The sequence below is a fragment of the Suncus etruscus genome, chromosome 2 (assembly GCF_024139225.1).
Source record: "Suncus etruscus isolate mSunEtr1 chromosome 2, mSunEtr1.pri.cur, whole genome shotgun sequence".
NCBI lineage: Eukaryota > Metazoa > Chordata > Mammalia > Eulipotyphla > Soricidae > Suncus > Suncus etruscus.
In genome coordinates, this window is record NC_064849.1 from 133499183 (window position 1) to 133517567 (window position 18385).

The 18385-nt window shown below is 38.9% G+C and overlaps 1 protein-coding gene across 1 annotated transcript in view; it reads left to right on the top strand.

The window, feature by feature from the left end:
- The first annotated feature begins 685 nt into the window (after positions 1-685).
- AGGF1 (angiogenic factor with G-patch and FHA domains 1) overlaps positions 686-18385 on the top strand; it is a 32349-nt gene continuing 14649 nt past the window's right edge. Inside the window, exons 1-8 of the mRNA XM_049766051.1 lie at positions 686-1131; positions 3446-3548; positions 4687-4874; positions 5957-6121; positions 10303-10485; positions 13427-13757; positions 14728-14839; positions 16347-16398. Of these exons, the coding sequence (XP_049622008.1) occupies positions 913-1131; positions 3446-3548; positions 4687-4874; positions 5957-6121; positions 10303-10485; positions 13427-13757; positions 14728-14839; positions 16347-16398 (1353 nt within the window). The 5' untranslated portion in view covers positions 686-912. The remainder of the gene's footprint in view (positions 1132-3445; positions 3549-4686; positions 4875-5956; positions 6122-10302; positions 10486-13426; positions 13758-14727; positions 14840-16346; positions 16399-18385) is intronic.

Here is an 18385-nt window from a genome sequence, read left to right on the forward strand (position 1 = left end):
CATGTCGTGAGCTGGACCTTCCAGCCCTAGCTAGAGCAGAGAGAATCTTCACTGCACTTGCTCCATAGCTCTCTTACCCTCCTTCTGACACCAGCAGGCATGTGTGGCTATGCCATTCTCCTGGCAGCAGCAGGCAAACAACTAAGGCGAGCAGAACCAGGAAGGCCTTTTAAATCCTCAACTTGGAACTTAGACTCCTTTTTAGGCATTAGCACCTCATTTAACTGGCCCACATAAACCACACAGCCAGCCCACATTCAAAGGAGGAAAGTGACAGTGCCTCGGGCGACAGGAGAGCCACAGGCCGAGTCATTGGAGAACTGGAGTCGACTGCTAGAGTGTCTTTCACTGGAGAACTGGAGTCGACTCTAGAACTGCTAGAGCGTCTTTCACTGGAGAACTGGAGTCGCTTCTAGAACTGCTAGAGCGTCTTCCACGCGCACTAGAGGAATGCGCACTAGAGGGAATGAGCGTGTGTCTGACGGAGACCCTCTCTTCCGGCTTCCGGTCGCTTCCCGTTCCGTGCGTGGCTCCGCCCACCCACCATCGCCGCTTCCGGTTCCGCCGCGGCCCGGCCCTTAGAGCTTCTCCGGCCGCCCCTCCTCCTCCACCGCACTTCCCGCGGCTGTCTGGGCGGTCTTTATTGCCAATAAAGTTTTCCGGTTTCAAACTCGAAGGGCCCAGCTCCGGGCCCCTCTATCTCTACGTCCTCCGAACTCGTTGCCCGCAGTCCCCCGCCGAGGAGGGAGAGAGCCTCGGGGCGCGCCATGGCCCGGGACCGCCGCGGCGGCCGGGCGGGGGTGAGGAGCCTCTCGCCGTTCGCTCCGCGCGCGCTGCCTCGGCTGCTGCTGGGCCGGCCGGAGTCGGCTTCTTCCGTGTGAAGGCAGGCGGCTCGGCTTCTCCGACGCCCCCATGGCCTCCTCCGAGGCGCCGTCGCCCGCTTTGTCGCCCGCTTTGTCGCCTTCTCCGTCCCCCGAGCCCGAGCTGGCCAAGCTGCGGCGCAAGGTGGAGAAGTTGGAGCGCGAGCTGCGCAGCTGCCGGCGCCAGGTGCGGGAGATCGAGAAGCTGCTGCACCACACCGAGCGGCTGTACCACAGCGCCGAGAGCAACAACCGGGAGCTCCGCACGCAGGTGCGCGCTGCGCCCCCGCCGAGCAAGGACCCGCTGGGGACCCCGCCCCGCCCCCGAAGGGCCTCCGGGGCCGGAGGGAACTTGGCCGTGGGCCTTCGGAGCCACCCCCGGAGTTGGTCCTTGCTGCCCCTCCGTGCAGATGTTTCAAGTCCAGCTGTGCAGCTCAGCCCCAGAGTGAGGAGGACCTGGCTTCTGCAAAGGCTAGGTCGAGCCCTTGCAAGGCCCAGAAAGAAACCGAAAAAATGTCGCTTCTTGCCCGAGTTGGAACCATGTGCATGGAACTCAGGACTTCAGCCTCTATAGGCTTCGAGTGTCTCAGACCCTTTCTTTCTGATCGGGGCCCTCTCTGGGTTGCTCTCTCTGATCTAGGGGTTGGCCTTAGGTTTCATGTATATGACCTTCCCCTATCCAGCCCTCTTTTACACGATTTTCTTCGGTTGCCCCCCTTTGGAATATCCTGGGGACCCGGGGAGGGGTTCTATATCTATCTATCTATCTATCTATCTATCTATCTATCTATCTATCTATCTATCTATCTATCTATCTATCTATCTATCTATCTATCATCTGCCTATATCTGTTCATCAATCCATCTACCCACCCACCCATCCATCCATCTCTATCATCTATCTATCTATCTATCTATCTATCTATCTATCTATCTATCTATCTATCTATCTATCTATCTATCTATCTATCTACCTATCTCTATCCATCCATCTATCTATATGTGAGTCCAAGATAGGCAAAATAAGTCAGCACTTCTCAACTGAGACTGAAATTTCTTGCAGTCTCAGTTGAGAAGTGCTGAGTTCTTTTGCCTAACTTGGACTCATAGGCTGTCTTGCATCCCTTTTCTTACTTCTGAGCTCTGCATTTGGGTCAGTGTTTAACTGACTCGTTTGACACGTGGTCTCAGAGCTAGCTAGCCGTTCATCAAATGAGAAGCCTGTTACTACCCAGGTGAAACTTTGACAGCTTAAGCTTTGGAAGAACTCTTTTGGACAGTTTTCCAGATTCAACAGTACCTAATTGTGACAGGCATTTTTCATCTTGAGATTGCTGGTGGAAGTAGGAACAAATAACACATGCCATTGTTAGAATCAGCAGCTAACCTCGTTTTTATAAAATAGTCATTCTGGAAGGGTAGATACTGGAAGGGGCACTTTGTTTTCTTTTAAATAAAATAATATGATGTTCTCCCCCTCCTGCTCCCCCCCATCCACCAGTTTGATTTGTTGGGCAGTTCCATTTTCCTGACAAGTTATTTGCACATTAAACTTAATTTTTATATTACAAAGAACTCTTGAGTAGTTCTTTTGTTTCTAAAACCACTTTTGGAGTCTGAACGCTAAAGGGTCCTCAAGCTTCCAGCTTTGCTATGTTTTGTTATTAAATTAGCTATGAAAATTACTGCTGAATTGTAATGACTTGGTAGCATCGGGTGTTTTACGCCACTAGTTCTTGAACAATTGCAGTGCATTTTGGCACTGTGAAAGAAATACAGAATTCGGCTCTAAAACCAAATTAAAACAAAAATGTCTAGGGGCTGGAGAGATTATGTAGTGGGGATGGCGATTGCCTTGCACATGGCTGTTGTTGTTTAATCCTGGCATTCCATATAGTCAGTCCCTTGATTCCCGCTAGGTGTGATGCCTGAGCTTAGCCAGGTGTGGCACATAAATATCTAGGAGAGAAAGGAACAAAATATAATAAAATTTTAATAAACTCCCCAGATTCTAAATTGTACTCCTGGCTATAATTTCCCAATACAAAACATTTCAAGAGCCAGCATATTTTGTACTTTTAGAATTAATTGGGTAGTTTCTAATATGAAATATTTAAATGCATAGGAAATTTGCACTGTTCTGGTAATAGTAATGGCTCCTAATCTTTTCTACAGTCTCCAAATTTCTAAGTACTACTTTATTTAGAGCAGCAAAAAGCTTGAGAATTGAGAGGGGGGGGGATTGTATATATATGCATTTGTATGTATGTATGTATGGGTACAGACTTTACAGTAAAGCATTTAGTTTTCAGACTTCATGTAAATGGATCTTGGGGCCAGTGATCCTGGGTTCACCAAATATATATGCAGGGTTTGTGCTAGGTCCAGCTTTAGTTTTATCCATGCACACCCCCACTCCCCCCCCAGTTTTTCAGAGAAAGGTAAAATCAATTACAGTATTTATAGTTTTTCTAAAAAGGAAACTAACTGCTATTGGTACTTTTCTGAAATAAAAATAAATTTCAGGAGAGTGGTGTGCATATAATTTGGTTTGTATATGACATATTCCTACAATCTTTCTTTCAGGTAGAAGAACTCAGTAAAATACTCCATTGTGGAAGAGCTGAAGATAGTAAAAAGTCTGATGTAGAAGTTCAAACAGAGACTCACCCTCCTTGGTCCACTTCAGGTATTCATGCTATTTAGCTAATAGTGAAGATATCTTAATTGCATTTTATTTAAATTAGGTTAATAGGAATTAAAAAAAAATCAACTCAGTAAATAAGAGAACTTTCAGTGTTGATTCCTTATTATATGGTTTGGTATTTTCAGATACTCTTATTTACTTTTCTGAAGGGAGAGTATAAATACATTGCTATTCCTGTAAATACATGCAACCCATAATATGTTTTAAGTGGCACATTAACTGAGTAGTTTTTGCCGTACCTTGAACCACTCACATCTGGCCTTTCTGTTCTTGGACAGGGATTGGTTCTTGTGGGGACTTCCACTTAGGGCTTAGTCTCTTAGGTTCTTGTGGGAATAGTGAGCTCAATATTACTGCCTTATGAGTGACATGTTATGCAAAATAACTGAACTGCTGAGTTTTAAAAGGAAGTATAGTAAGTGATTTTTCCAGATAAATTTTGGCTTGTTTTATTCAGTATGTAATGTAAATTAAATTACCCAACATAGAAATAGTATTTACTTTGTATATCTGTTTGGTGCAATTTATTTCTTAGAAGTTACCATTATCAGATAAATTTGTGAAGAAAAAATTAACTGACGTGACTTTTTATTCAGTTATGTGACAGGCAAAAATATTTTAACATGTGATTTAAAGTTAAGTGTTACTTTTTTTGACAGAACACACCCACCCTGTGTATCTACCTGTTTTTATACTTTTTTACCAGAGATAATTTAATATCCTTACCTATTTTTTCCTCAGCATGAAAACTATTATTGATAATAGCAACAATGATATTACATCTATAGATTTATTTGCATCGTCAACTTTAAAATGTATATAGTTCTAAGAATATAACTTAATGGGGCTGGAGCAATAGTACAGCCGTTAGGGCATTTGCCTTGCACTTGGATGATCCAGGTCAATCCTTATCACTCATATGGTCCTTGAGTCCACCAGGAGAAATTTCTGGCTCAGAACCAGGAGTTAACCCTGTGCACAGCTGAGCATGTCTCTAAAACTAAAACAAAAAACCCAAAAAGAATATTACTTATTTACCTTTCTGCTGTTTTGTATTTAGTGTCTTGGAAGTACATATTTTTATTAAACTATGTTAATGATATCACTTATTTTATTACAGACTATTATTATCAGACATACTATAAGGATGCTAGTCTTCCAAATAAAGAAACTGAGCTCTTGGTTCATCAAGATCAGGATGCCAGTTCTAAAGACCAGTCGGAAATAGAAACTGATGCTTATTCAGGTACTGAGATAACAGAAAATAATAGATATGGACAAGAAGACCATTTTGCCTCAAATTCTCAGGTATAAAATGCCACACATGAAACTGTTGATAGCCCCAAATTTATCTTCCTTCATTATTATGTAAAAATAGATCTCTTTGGTCCATCATGACATATACCAGAGTCAGTAAATTTGGTATGTAATTATACAGTGGATATTAGTTTGAGAAGCAAAAACTTCTTAGGACTTATTCATATGTGTAATTGTTTCCAGTTTTGTTCCCAAAATTTGTGATATACATAAATCAAAACAAATTTGTCAGTATATTTTGATTTAAAACATTTTTAATTTAATTAAAAAAATTTTTTGTTTTGTTTTTGGGTCATACCTGGCTATACTCAGGGGTTACTCCTGGCTCTATGTTCAGGAATTGCTCCTGGCAGTGTTCTGTGTACTATATGGTGCTGGGGATTAAACCCAGAATAGCCGCATCTAAGGCTTAAAGATTATCTTTAAGAATATTTCATATTAAAAAATGTTAAGGGGCTGGAACGGTGTGGCACAAGGCCTTGCATGCCTAATCTAGGACGAACCACGGTTCGATCCCCTGGCATCCCATATGGTCCCCCAAGCCAGGAGCGATTTTTGAGTGCAGATTCAGGAGTAACCCCTGAGCATCACTGGGTGTGGCCCAAATAGAAGAAAAAAAAAAAAGAGTATTTCAGAGGGTGGTTTTTTGTTTGTTTGATTTTTGGTTTTGGGCTACACCTGGCTGCGCTTAGGGGTTACTCCTGTTTTTAAGCTCAGAAATTGCTTCTGGCAGGCTCAGGGGACCATATAGGTTGCCAGCAATCAAATCCAGGTCCATCTTGGGTCAGCATGTGCAAGGCAAACACCCTCCCGCTGTGCTACCACTCTGGCCCCTCAGATGGTGTTTTAAGGATTGTTTCTCTGTGGTATTTTGAACCAACTTTTAGTTCTTTAATACTGTACTGGGTCAAAGTTGATGTAGCTGATGCTCTGAGAAATAGCCATCTCTTTCCATTGCAGAAGTTGAAGTCTTACTTAAAGTAACTTTTAAGTGTATTATTTTAAATTCTGCTAACTTGTAAACCGACAAAAGGAAGTTTTTGTCTTATTTGACATGAGTATTTCTTACTCAGGAAACAGCATCTGTATTAGCCACAGAAGATACTCACTTAGAAGGTTCATCATTAGCTGAAAGTTTGAGAGCTGCAGCAGAAGCTGCTGTATCACAGACTGGATTTAGTTATGATGAAAATACTGGACTGTATTTTGACCACAGCACTGGTTTCTATTATGATTCAGTAAGTATCTCAATGATTTTAATACTGTATAGTTGATAGACTTAATTGCTAGACAACAAATGTTGAACCCTATACTGAATTAAGAAAAGCATGAAGCTATGCTTAAAGATTGTTTGATTCATGCTGGGCCAAAGAGCTAGCTCAACAGGCTGCGTGCATGTTTTGTTTATAGGAGGCCTGGATTCAATCCACTGTATAACATGGTCTTCTGAATATTACATACATGGCCCAAACCCCAAAATGTCAAAAATTATACTTCTTTTGTTTGATCAAGGCTATTTAGCATGAGTAAAGATTTATAAAATAGTTATGTGCCATACCCCTAGGGTTTTAAATTGGTTGTAATTATAGGTTCACACTTCAGTTTGTTTTTTGGGACTGCATACAACAGTGTTTAGGGGTTACTCCCAGTTTGGTGCTCAGAGGACCACAAGGTATTGGGGATCAAGCTCTCAGGGTTTCCTGTGTATGCAAAGCATGCACCCACTATAATATTCCTGGCCCTAGATTAATTTTTCTTTCTGTTTTTGTGTGTTATACCTGGCAGTGCTCAGGGGTCACTCTTGGTGGTGTTTGGGGGACCACATGGGGTGCTAGCGATTAAATCCAGGTCAGCTATGTGCACTGTGAATGCCCTACCCACTTATTATTTCAGGCCCTTATATTTGTATTTTAAAGATACCTAATAATTTTTAATAAAAGCATTTATTAATAGAAGCAGTCAACTATGTTACAAAATGTTTCAGAAACTTAGTTTCGTAGTTTTTATAAAATAACATTGACCTGGGGTGAGTTTCTTATTTTTGTTACAAACACAAATAATTACATATTTTTTTAATTTTTTTTTTTTTGTGTGTGTGTGTGGTTTTTGGGTACACCGGCAGTGCTCAGGGGTTACTCCTGGCTTCATGTTCAGAAATTGCTCCTGGCAGGCATGGGGAACCATATGGGACGCTGGGATTTGAACCGATGACCTTCTGCATGAAAGGCAAATGCCTTACCTCCTTGCTATCTCTCCGGCCCCATAATTACATATTTTATGATTTATTTGAGGTTACAAAAGGAAGTAACCAGTGACATTTTATTGATAGTCAGTATTTTATGTTCTGTGGCATTTAACTATCTTGGTATTTACTTTTTGAGATTTTTGGTTTGCACCAGTAGTTTTGAGGTTCAGGGTAGAATTGTGGGTTTTTATTCTTGAGAATCACTCTGGCAATACTCTTGAGACTGTGTGGTTCTAGGATTAAACAAGGCGCATTTTCTCACACAAGGTATTCACTTAGGTTCTCAGAGCCCTTTTTCTGACCCTTCATTTCAACATTTTAAAATCAGTCTGTTAACAGTGCAAACTAGGAAATAGTGTATAAATATCATGTACCACTGACTCAAACCCCAAACGAAAATTTGTTGTCTATATATTAAAATTTGTTGTCTATATTAAAGACTATATAATGATAATGTAACTCACATATATCCCTTAATCTGGAGGGTCTAGGCATGTGATATGTTATAGGATGTGTATCTCAAATGAAGCGACGGTCACTGACCCTTTACTGGAACTACTGTTAACTAATCTAGGAAATAGTATGACAGTACTGAATGGATTACATATTACATTTTTGTGAGTTTGAAGTTGGTATACTTAAATAATTTGTAAGGAGGGGTTTACTTTGAAAAGAGTATGCCAATCTTATAAATTATTTAAACATTTATTAGAGACTAGCTATAATTTGGTTTCTAGGAAAATAACATTTTCATGTATATGACATCCTTCGTCATCCTTTACCTTCCATTCTGCATCTCTTCAAATGACTTATTTTCTGTAAGTTAGTAATTGCATCTGTACACTCTGTGTCTCATTTCATTATAAACTTCAATATTTTTTTTGCCAATTTTATTATAGTAATTAATAAAAGTGTCTATTTTTGAAGTTTGTCTATTTTGGACCAAAGATATTACATTAAACAAGTTTGAGCCGGGCCTGGAGAGATAGCATAGCGGTGTTTGCCTTGCAAGCAGCGATCCAGGACCAAAGGTGGTTGGTTTGAATCCCGGTGTCCCATATGGTCCCCCATGCCTGCCAGGAGCTATTTCTGAGCAGACAGCCAGGAGTAACCCCTGAGCACCACCGGGTGTGGCCCAAAAACCAAAAAAAACCCCAAAAAACCAAAAAACCAAGTTTGAGCCACTGCCAGAAATAGTTAAAATAGACAACAGGAAAAACTTTTTTTTTTTTTAATTCTTTTGGCCACACCCAGGGTCGCTCCTGGCTTGGGGGACCATATGGGATGCTGGGGGATCAAACCACAGTCTGTCCTAGGCTAGCGCACGCATCTGCCTTACGGCTTGCGCCACCATTTTGGCCCCCTAAAGAAAAATCTTAATAGTATTGGTAGTTAAGAAAAATGATTCTGGGGCCTAAGTGATAGCACAGTGGGTTGGGTAGTTTGCTCTGCACACAGCTGGCCCAGGTTCGATCCTGGCATCCCATATGGTCCCCTGAGTTTGCCAGGAGTAATATCTGAGTACAATGTAGGAAGTAATCCCTGAGCACCACTCGGTATATCTCCAAAACCAAAACCAAACACCCCTTCCCCCCCCCCCCCAAAAAAAAAAGAAAAGATTCAGGTAGGACACTTGCCTTACACACAGCCAACCTGAGTTTGCTCTCTGGCACACTGAACCTGACAGCAGTAAGCCCTGCGCACAGTTGAGGCCCCAAAACAACAAGAAAAATATCAAAAAGGATTACTTGTAGAAAATTTGCATTGTTTAATCTTAGTAAATTATAATGCATCTTTGGTCTTGATTTGCAAACCAAATTTATGATGATTTATGATGCACGGTACATAAAATATATACTTTTCTGTTAAATCTTGGTTATAAGGTGCTGTCTAGCTTTTATAAATGTGGATAATTACATAAAATTTTATCTTTCTTTTATCCATAATTCTTAGAACTTAATTTTGTATGGTTGTTTTACATGTCTTACTATTTGCTAAGTGAGATGGAATTAATTAGTAAAGCAATTATTTATCAATTTCTTTATATAGAGCCTTCTGTATGCTATTTATGAACTTCACAACTTTTTGTTTCAGGGTTTTTAGTCAAGAATATTATTAAAAGGCAAAACTTTGTTTTATGGTTTGACAGGAAAGCTTAGGGGTTTAGGCTACCTAGCAAACTATTAATATTTTATTGTATGGGTAAGGAGTCTGAAATTCTTTTTATGTAGTTAACTTTTTTCTGTTGCATTCCTTAGTTTATATGACTTCTGAAAGGGATTTTTTAATGTGAGGTTGTGGTAGACACTTCCCATTGTACTGTTCATTAGGTCTGAGACTATATCCAGTGATATTCAGCCCAGCCATGTTGTCCTAATTCTTTGCTTGGGCCAGTAATTCAGGAGTGCTTGGGTCTAGTGCTTGGGGATTCTCATGCAGTGCCAGGGATCTAATTCGAGCTAAGTATATGCCAGGCTCAGAACTCAGCCCATTGAAGTTTCTTCCTTGCTCCTATAAAGGGTATCTTACATTTTTTATTAATTATAAGTGGAATGTTATGAAATATCTCTAAGTAAAAACAATGGTCAAATACTGGTGATTCCATGTGATATGAATATTAAAGTATAGTCACTTTATATAAGTAAAAATAGAACATTAATAATAATAAATAAAATTAGAATATTAAGTGATAAAGTATTTGGAAATTACATTTTTTTTATGTGTTTTGAGGCCACTTGCTCAGTGCTGCTCAGGGAATATTCCTGCCTTGAATATGTGTTCTAGGGATTGAACTCAGGTTGGCTGCTTACAATATAAGAGCCCCTGTCTGGGCCAGAGCGAAAGCACAGCAGGCAGATTGTTTTCCTTGTGTGTGGCCAAACTGGGTTTGATCTCTGGCATCCCATTTGGCCCCCCAAGCCTGCCAGGAGCAATTTCTGAGTCCAGAGCCAGGAGTAATCCCTGCGCACCACCTGTTGTGACCCAGAAAGAAAGAAAGAAACAAAAGAGCCCCTACCTGTGGTACTATTTCTCTGGCCCCATCAGCCTTTTTATTATCTTCATATAGCGTTATAGTTCTTAAATAATTTACTACATTTGAATATATTTGCATTTGTGTTCATTTTTTTTTCTTTTATTATATGTGACTAGAACTTGTTTTCTTGATTTTGAAAGGAAAATCAATTGTATTATGATCCTTCCACTGGAATTTATTATTATTGTGACGTGGAAAGCGGTCGCTATCAATTTCATTCTCGAGTAGATTTGCAGCCTTATCAGACCTCTGGCACAAAACAAGGTAAAGAGAAAAAATTAAAGAAGAAAAGAAAGGACCCAGAATCTTCTACAGCAAATGAGGTAATGTCTTTATAATTTTTTAACATTTTCATAATTGCAATGGGACCAAATACCTTTCTGTTTTTGGACTATCTTTAGTAGTGCTCTGGAGCTATAGTTCCTAACTGTTGTAGGACCATGAGATTCCAGGGATCAAACTTGAGCCTCCCACATGTAAACTCATTCTGTTGAGCTCTTCTCCAGACCTAAGTCAAAAGTTTTTCAGGAGATTGAAAATAATTAGCTCTATATTTTAAATAAATCCACTAAAATGAGAAAATAGTGGAACTTGTAAGTTAAAAGGAATGTTCATATGGGCTAAGTCTGGGCTTTTTACATAATTACTCTTGAAGTTGATTTCTTAAAACAAAATTTAAAGAAGATATTTCTAAAAAATTTAAAGATAGATTTAGAATAAGTAAAATGCTCTATCATTTGCAAGAATTTTTTGGATTGCATTTAAGTAATTAATGTATAATTCACAATAAAAGAAAAGAAAATTCGGCTTTTTTTAGTATAGAGCAATTTCTTACCTTTTTTTTTTTGTTTTGTTTTTGGATCACACCCAGCAGCTTTCAGGGGCTACTCCTGGCTCTATGCTCAGAAATCGTTCCTGGCAGGCTCAGGGGACCATATGGGATGCCGGGATTCGAACCACCGTCCTTCTGCATGCAAGGCAAATATCCTACCTCATTGCTATCTTTCCAGTCCCTTACCTTTTTTGGGGGGTTTGTTTTTGGGCCACACCTGGTGTCACTCAGGGGTTACTACTGGCTATATGCTCAAAAATCGCCCCTGGATTGGGGACCATATGGGATGCGGGGGAATTGAACCGTGGTCCATCCTAGGTGAGCCATGTGCAAGGCAAACACTATCACTTGCAGCACTGCTCCGGCCCCCTTACCTTTTTTTTTGTTTTGCAAACAAAAATATATTGCTGGCAAATACAGAATATGGACTATTTACTATGAATTCAAATGATTATGTATCTTATTGGAAAATTGATTACTTATTTATATTTATAGTCATAAAAGGCATTAGTTTTTAATATTTTGTACTCATGTTAGTACTTTAAGAAAATTCAAAGAAAAATTTCTTTGTATATATATATATATGAATTAAATAATTCAAATGGCCCATAGGATATTGGTTAAGAAAATGATAGGAGGGGCCGGAGTGATGGCGAAAGCAGTAAGACATATGCCTTGTCGGTGCTAGCCTAGGATGTAACGTAGTTCAATCCCCTGGCATCCATATGGTCCCCCAAGCCATGAACGATTTCTGAGCACATAGCCAGGAGTAACCCCAGAGTGTTACTGGGTGTGGCCAAAAAAACCAAAACAAAAAAAATGAAAATGATAGGAGAGCAGAAAGAAAACTTCAGTTTTCAGAAAGAAAACTTTTCACTGAAAAGTTCTGTGGGCTGGACCACATGTTTTGCATGAAGTAGGCCTGAATTTGATCCCTGCTCTGGCATGCTTCCAGGAGCATGACCTGGAGCAGTCCCTGAACATGAGCTGAATGTAGCTGCTGAACACTGCCAGTGTGACCCCTAAACAAAAAGTACATTTAATTGAAAGGATGATATTATCTAGGGCAGGTGTCTCAAACTCACGACCCGCGGGCCATTTGCAGCCCTCCCTACAACATTTTGTGGCCCTGCCCTAGAGGGATCTTTTTTTGTTTTGTTTTGTTTTAGTTGTTTGGGTCATACCCCCCAATGTTGAAGGCTTACTACTGACTTTGCACTCAAAGATCACTCAGACTTTGCCTCCTGCAGCCCCCAGGTAAATTGAGTTTGAGACCCCTGATCTAGGGCTTAATTATTATAAAGACAGGAGGATTTGTCTTTATAAGGGCAGATGCTCCTTCCCTCTTCTTGCAGTGCTTAGGGTACCATGTTGAACCAATATGGTCACATTCAAGGCAAACATCTTACTCTACTATCTCGCTAGTCTTACTTGAATTATATATACATACATATATGTGTGTGTGTGTGTGTGTGTATAATTTCTTTTCTTTTCTTTTCTTTTTTTTTTTTTTTTTTTTTTTGCTTTTTGGGCCATACCCTGTGACACTCGGGTTACTCATGGCTATATGCTCAGAAATCGCTCCTGGATTGGGGGACCATATGGGACACCAGGTATCGAACCATGGTCCGTCCTGGATCGGCCACATCAAGGCAAATGCCCTACTGTTGTGCTATTGCTCTGAATTATATTGCCCTTGAATTATATTTTTTATTGGATAGCTTTGGTGATGCTGTTGCATGGACTAAGCAGTTGTGATGTGGACATTAGGCTAGAACTGTTTGGGAATTGAAAGATAAAGGGCCCGGAGAGATAGCACAGTGGCGTTTGCCTTGCAAGCAGCCGATACAGGACCAAAGGTGGTTGGTTCAAATCCCGGTGTCTCATATGGTCCCCCATGCCTGCCAGGAGCTATTTCTGAGCAGACAGCCGGAAGTAAGCCCTGAGCACTGCCGGGTGTGGCCCCCCCCCCAAAAAAAAGAAAGATAAGGAAAGAGGGACAGGAGCTATAGTACAGTGGGTAGGCATTTGCCTTAGGTTTGAGCCTGGCATTCTATGTGGCATTTCTGAGCACTGCCAGAGTTTAGAGCCAGGAGTAATCCCTGAGTACTGCTCAGTTGTGGCCCAAAAACAAAAAAGAAAGATAAATTTGGGATGACATATAAACGTGTCTATAGTACTTGGCAGTTGATTCCACATGGTAGTTAAATAGATGTCAAAGATTAACTTATTTGCACAAATGGACTGTAACATTTATTTGCACAAAGGGATCCAAGAAAAGAAATAGGAAATGAAGAGAATACAGATAATACTTACATTTTATTTCTGTACATATGTCTTTGCTAATTCATTGGAATATTCAGGTCAAAAATTTTGAATTGTGTTTAAGAAGATTCTCCCATGTTCCCGTCTCTCCATCCACCCCATCCTAGGATTTTAATTCAGAAGATCAGAAAGCATTCAGTGCTGAATACAAAAGCTGCAGTGATGGAGAAGATTTTGCAAATGTGAGAAAGAAGGCCAGAACAGATACGCATTACAAAAATAGTTCCTCCAAGTTCACAGTTCCATTTACTGGAAAAACTATAGATTCTCCTCTCCGTGAAAACATAAAGTATTCAACTTCATTTAAATATGAAAAAATCATAGAGACTGATAGTGAACCAGAAGAAGGAGAAATTACAGATTCTCAGACTGATGATAGTTATGAAGAAGATGTTACCAGTGAAGACAATGTAACTGCAGAAGACACTGAGGATGAAGGTGAATAAAATAACAATTATTTAATTTTACATCACTAATCCAGTATAGTTATTGTAAAAGATCAACACGATTAAAATCAAAGTGGCTTAGAAATTTGCTGAAAGGCAAACTTGATTGCTTTAAGTTGATTAATCCCATTATTGAAAATTATATGGGTTATCAGTTGTTTGTAGAGTAGGTGTGAATAAATACTTGGACTATGCGTAAGATACTTTTTGAGACCAGGAAGATAGCTCAAAGGGCTGGAACAAATATTTTGTATGCTGTAGGCCCAGGTTTGATTCCCAGTACGTCTTGGTTCCCTGAAAATAGTGCTGGGAGTAGCCCTTAAACACTGTCTGATGAGGCCCCCCTCCAAAATAAGAAACATGTTACTTGGAATGACTGTTGATGTAGTCAACAGAACACAAAGTCAGGTGATCTCTATTATAATTCTAAAGTAATTTTAAGTCTTTCTTAATGGATTAGATATCTATGTTCCAGTTTTTTTAAATAGGGGGTGAGGGAAAGCCACTAAGGACTAAGGACTAAGAGTTTGGTCCTTGTTCTCAGCTATATCAATATTATGATAAATATAGTTATTTATTACTAAATATGAAAATGTGCTTTTAAAAAAGATTTCATTATATAAGAAATTATTTTGTTCTTAATGGAATTTTTCTTTATTTGAAAAAATAATAAAATATATTGAATTTTCCTAACTTAATGTGTATTTGGGACATTTTTAGATTTTCAGATGTTAAAGAACTAATAATTTTATAATTGTTATAGATGCTTAATTTGTGGGCTATCTTTGATTGATCACTTTAGAACAATAATGTTAATAGTGTTAAGCCTTACTCATTATGTATATCATTCAGAAAATTTGAATTCTTAAACATTTTATCTTATAAATGTCTTCTACTCAGCCCTAAATATTTCCAGTTTTTTCTGTAGCATTTGAATTTTATATTTGTCTACTTTTTTGCAGATGAAGAAAAAATTTGGCCTCCATGTATCAGAGTAATTGTTATTAGATCACCAGTTTTGCAGACAGGATCACTTTTTATCATTACAGCTGTAAATCCTGCTACAATTGGAAGGTAAAATATATTTAATATTTTTTGTTTAAATACTTTATCATTTCTGTGGTTTATATTTCTTGATTAGTTACTATGAAGCAGATATTGTACTTACTGAAGAGGTAGAAACAGATATTTCATTTGCTTTTTTATTTATATTCAAAACTAGGTTGACTCTTTTTGTTGTTGTTGTTGTTGTTTTTGTTGTTGTTTTTGGGTCACACCCGGCAGCGCTCAGGGTTACTCCTGGCTCTATGCTCAGAAATCGCTCCTGGCAGGCTCAGGGGACCATATGGGATGCCCGGATTCGAACCACCGTCCTTCTGCATGCAAGACAAGCCCCTTACCTCTGTGCTATCTCTCCGGCCCCAAAACTAGGTTGACTCTTTTTTATTTTTTTTATTGAACTTTATTTACCCCTCGATAAAGCTTTCTTTATCAAGTGATAAAGATCTCCAAAAATTAGCTGTGTCTTTAGTTTGAATCTTAATCTTATCTCTCATGTATGGGAATCAGTGGAGGGAATGACTTCATTGTTCCTAAGGGGAGCTGGCAGACTCAGTTTGATCCCCAGCACTGAGTATGCCACGTCCTGTCCCCTACCCTCAACACTCTGTAGCTCTGGTGACCCTTCAACACTGCTGGCCTGAAAAGCAGCACCACATCCTCAGGTCTGACCCTGGTTCTCCCAAACTGTGCTGGGGAAAAACAAGTAATTGGAAAATAAGAAATAAAATGCACAGTCCTAATATTTAACTGCCCAGACAATAGGATAAAATGTTGATGTTATCTTCCCAGGAGATTTTTGTCATTTTGTTGTCTTTTGAAGTGTTACTTTTTAGTTTCTTAAATTTATTTATTTATTTATTTATTTATTTATTTATTTATTTATTTATTTATTTATTTTTGCCACACCCTGCGGTTCTTGAGACCGCTTGGGCTTGGGATTGTTCTAGGCAGAGCTCCAGATCAGTGTGGTGATCTAACCTTTAGTTGAATGTAAGGTTAATTCTTAAATGATCTCTTCAGCTTCTGCTTTTTTGTATTTTTAAGTTTCTGACCTAAAGTCATTTATTAACTTCCAACTTTTTTTTCTTTTTCCCATTTGTAACTCATAAGAAAATTGTTAGAGAGGTATGTTTTATTTATCTAAATTTGGGTCATGTCTGGTGATGGTGATACTTGGAGTTTCTCGCATCTTGATGTTCAAGGGCTCTACGTAGTGCTGGGTGATTCTCTGGTATAAGGGATGAAAATAGGATAACCGAGGCAAGCGCTTTAGCTTTTTGAACTCTCTCTGGTCCCAAGAGGTAGGTTTTAATAATAATAGATTTCTTTTCTTCCTAATGGGAAAAGTAATCTATACTATAATTTGGATTCTAATTTCAGAGTGGGATTAAAGATTTTGGATTTAATATGATAGAGGGACTTGTATTTTAATCATACCTTTGTGAAATTTTTCTCCCATGTTCCTGTATTACTTTAATTGCTTCAAAAATTATTAAAGACATTTTACTTAACTCTGCAGAGAAAAAGATATGGAACATACTGTTCGAATCCCTGAAGTTGGTGTCAGTAAGGTGAGCTCTTTGAATGTTTAAATGTAGTGTGCTAGATAGAATTTACAAGTGGCCAATATGGTATGAAGCTTAGGGTTTTACCAGTTTAGAAGAAAGGTTGATAGTTTGGTTGTGTCAATGAAGGCCTTTAGATTTGTTTATTCCTGTGTTTGAGAAAATAAATTACTTTGTTACAGTTTGGGTAAACTAAATTATGTTTATCTTTTTATGTTTATGTTTGTCTGAAGCAAGAATAGAAAACATTGATTTAAATATTTTATAGTATTGATTTTATATTGATTTAAATATATTATAGTAGCAACCATTTAACAAGTATTTATTTTCAATTTGTTGAGGTAACATTGATTTACAAAACCAAAAAAAAATTTTGATTTACAAAAGTGTAAATGTTTATGTTTTAAGTGCACCTTTTTTTAATTATAAATTTTTATTTTGACCATATTGACTTACATATCTTTCACAGTAATATTTTAGGTACATATTAACATAGACTCAGGGGAGTTCCCATCACCAAATTTGCCCTCCTTCCACCCTGCACCTTTTTTTTTTTAATTTAGATTTTTTTTGTTTTGGTGTTTGGGACACACCTGGCAGTACTCAGGACTACTACTCCTGGGTCTATGCTCAGAGATAATTCTTGGCATGGCTTGGGGAGCCACTTGAAGTACAAAGGATTGAACTGGAATCAGTGATATGCAAGGAAAGTACCTTGCCTCTGTACTATTTCTCTGGCCCCATAGGAGTAAATGTTTATATGAGTGTTACCATTTTCATATAATTCCAGTATCTCTTCACTATTATTAATAGGACCCTTTCATCTCCCCTCAGTTTTATTTCTGTCATTGGAATCTAGTGGTTGATTTTTATTTGATGTCCTTTTCTTTGTTTTGTTTCTCTATGTACAAACATATCCATTGTTTATTCTTCTCCTGAATTATTTTGTTTAGCATTACTCCTCTAATTTTGACAATGTTATAGCAAAATAACCATTATTTCTTGAGTTAAATATATGCTAGCCATTAAGCAATTCAGAAATGAGGGGCCAGGGAGATGACTCAAAGGGCTAGAGCATAGGCTTTACTTGTGAGATCCCCATGGTCAGTCTCTGGTACTGCCTATTCCCACCACTGGGAGTGCTCAACAATGCTCAAGTGGTAAAGCACATGCTTTGAGTTTGACCCCTAGAAACTTGCTGGGTATGGTCCTGATGGTCCCCTGCAACTTCCATCTTGAGTGACCTACACAAGAATACAAAGAAGTAAATAGGGCTAGAGTTAGTACAAGAAGGTAAGGTGCTTTGCACATGGCCAACCCAGATGTGATCCCCAGCATACCATATGGTTCCCCAAGCCTCACCAGGAGTGATGCTTTATCCAAGAGCCAGGAGTAAGTCCTGAACATCACTGGGTATGTTTTCTTACAAATAAAAATAAGGGGCTGGAGTAAAAGCACAGTGTACACCATTCCACATGGTTCCTGATCATGCCAGGAGTAATTTCTGAGTGCAGAGCCAGGAGTAACCCCTGAGTGCTACTGGGTGTGGCCCAAAACAAGAACAAACAAAAGTAAAACAAGTCAGTAAAAATACTGTAGGATTAGAGTTGCAGCTTAAATGATATGTATAAAAAAAGGCTGGAACAATAGCACAGTGGGTAGGGCGTCTGAGCACTGATGGGGCCTAAATCCCTCCCTTCAGCCTCCCCCAAGTCCAAACCCCCAAAAGTTTACTGAGAGTTCCTTATTTCCTATTTCTTTACATAACCATGTTTTCTGAAGTTTTCCTCCCTTCCCACCACTCTTTTTCAGTGGTTGTTCTCTTTTTTTCATGTTCCTCCTTTTGGGAACTTTTTAAATCTCCAGTTTGTTTCTCTTTATTATACCTATTTCTGTTTATGGATCTAAAGTGTATATATTTCGTGATATTTGTTCTTTTGGAGTGAAATGTGTTGTCCAGTCTTAGTTTGAAAGTCTTACAACTGACTCATTT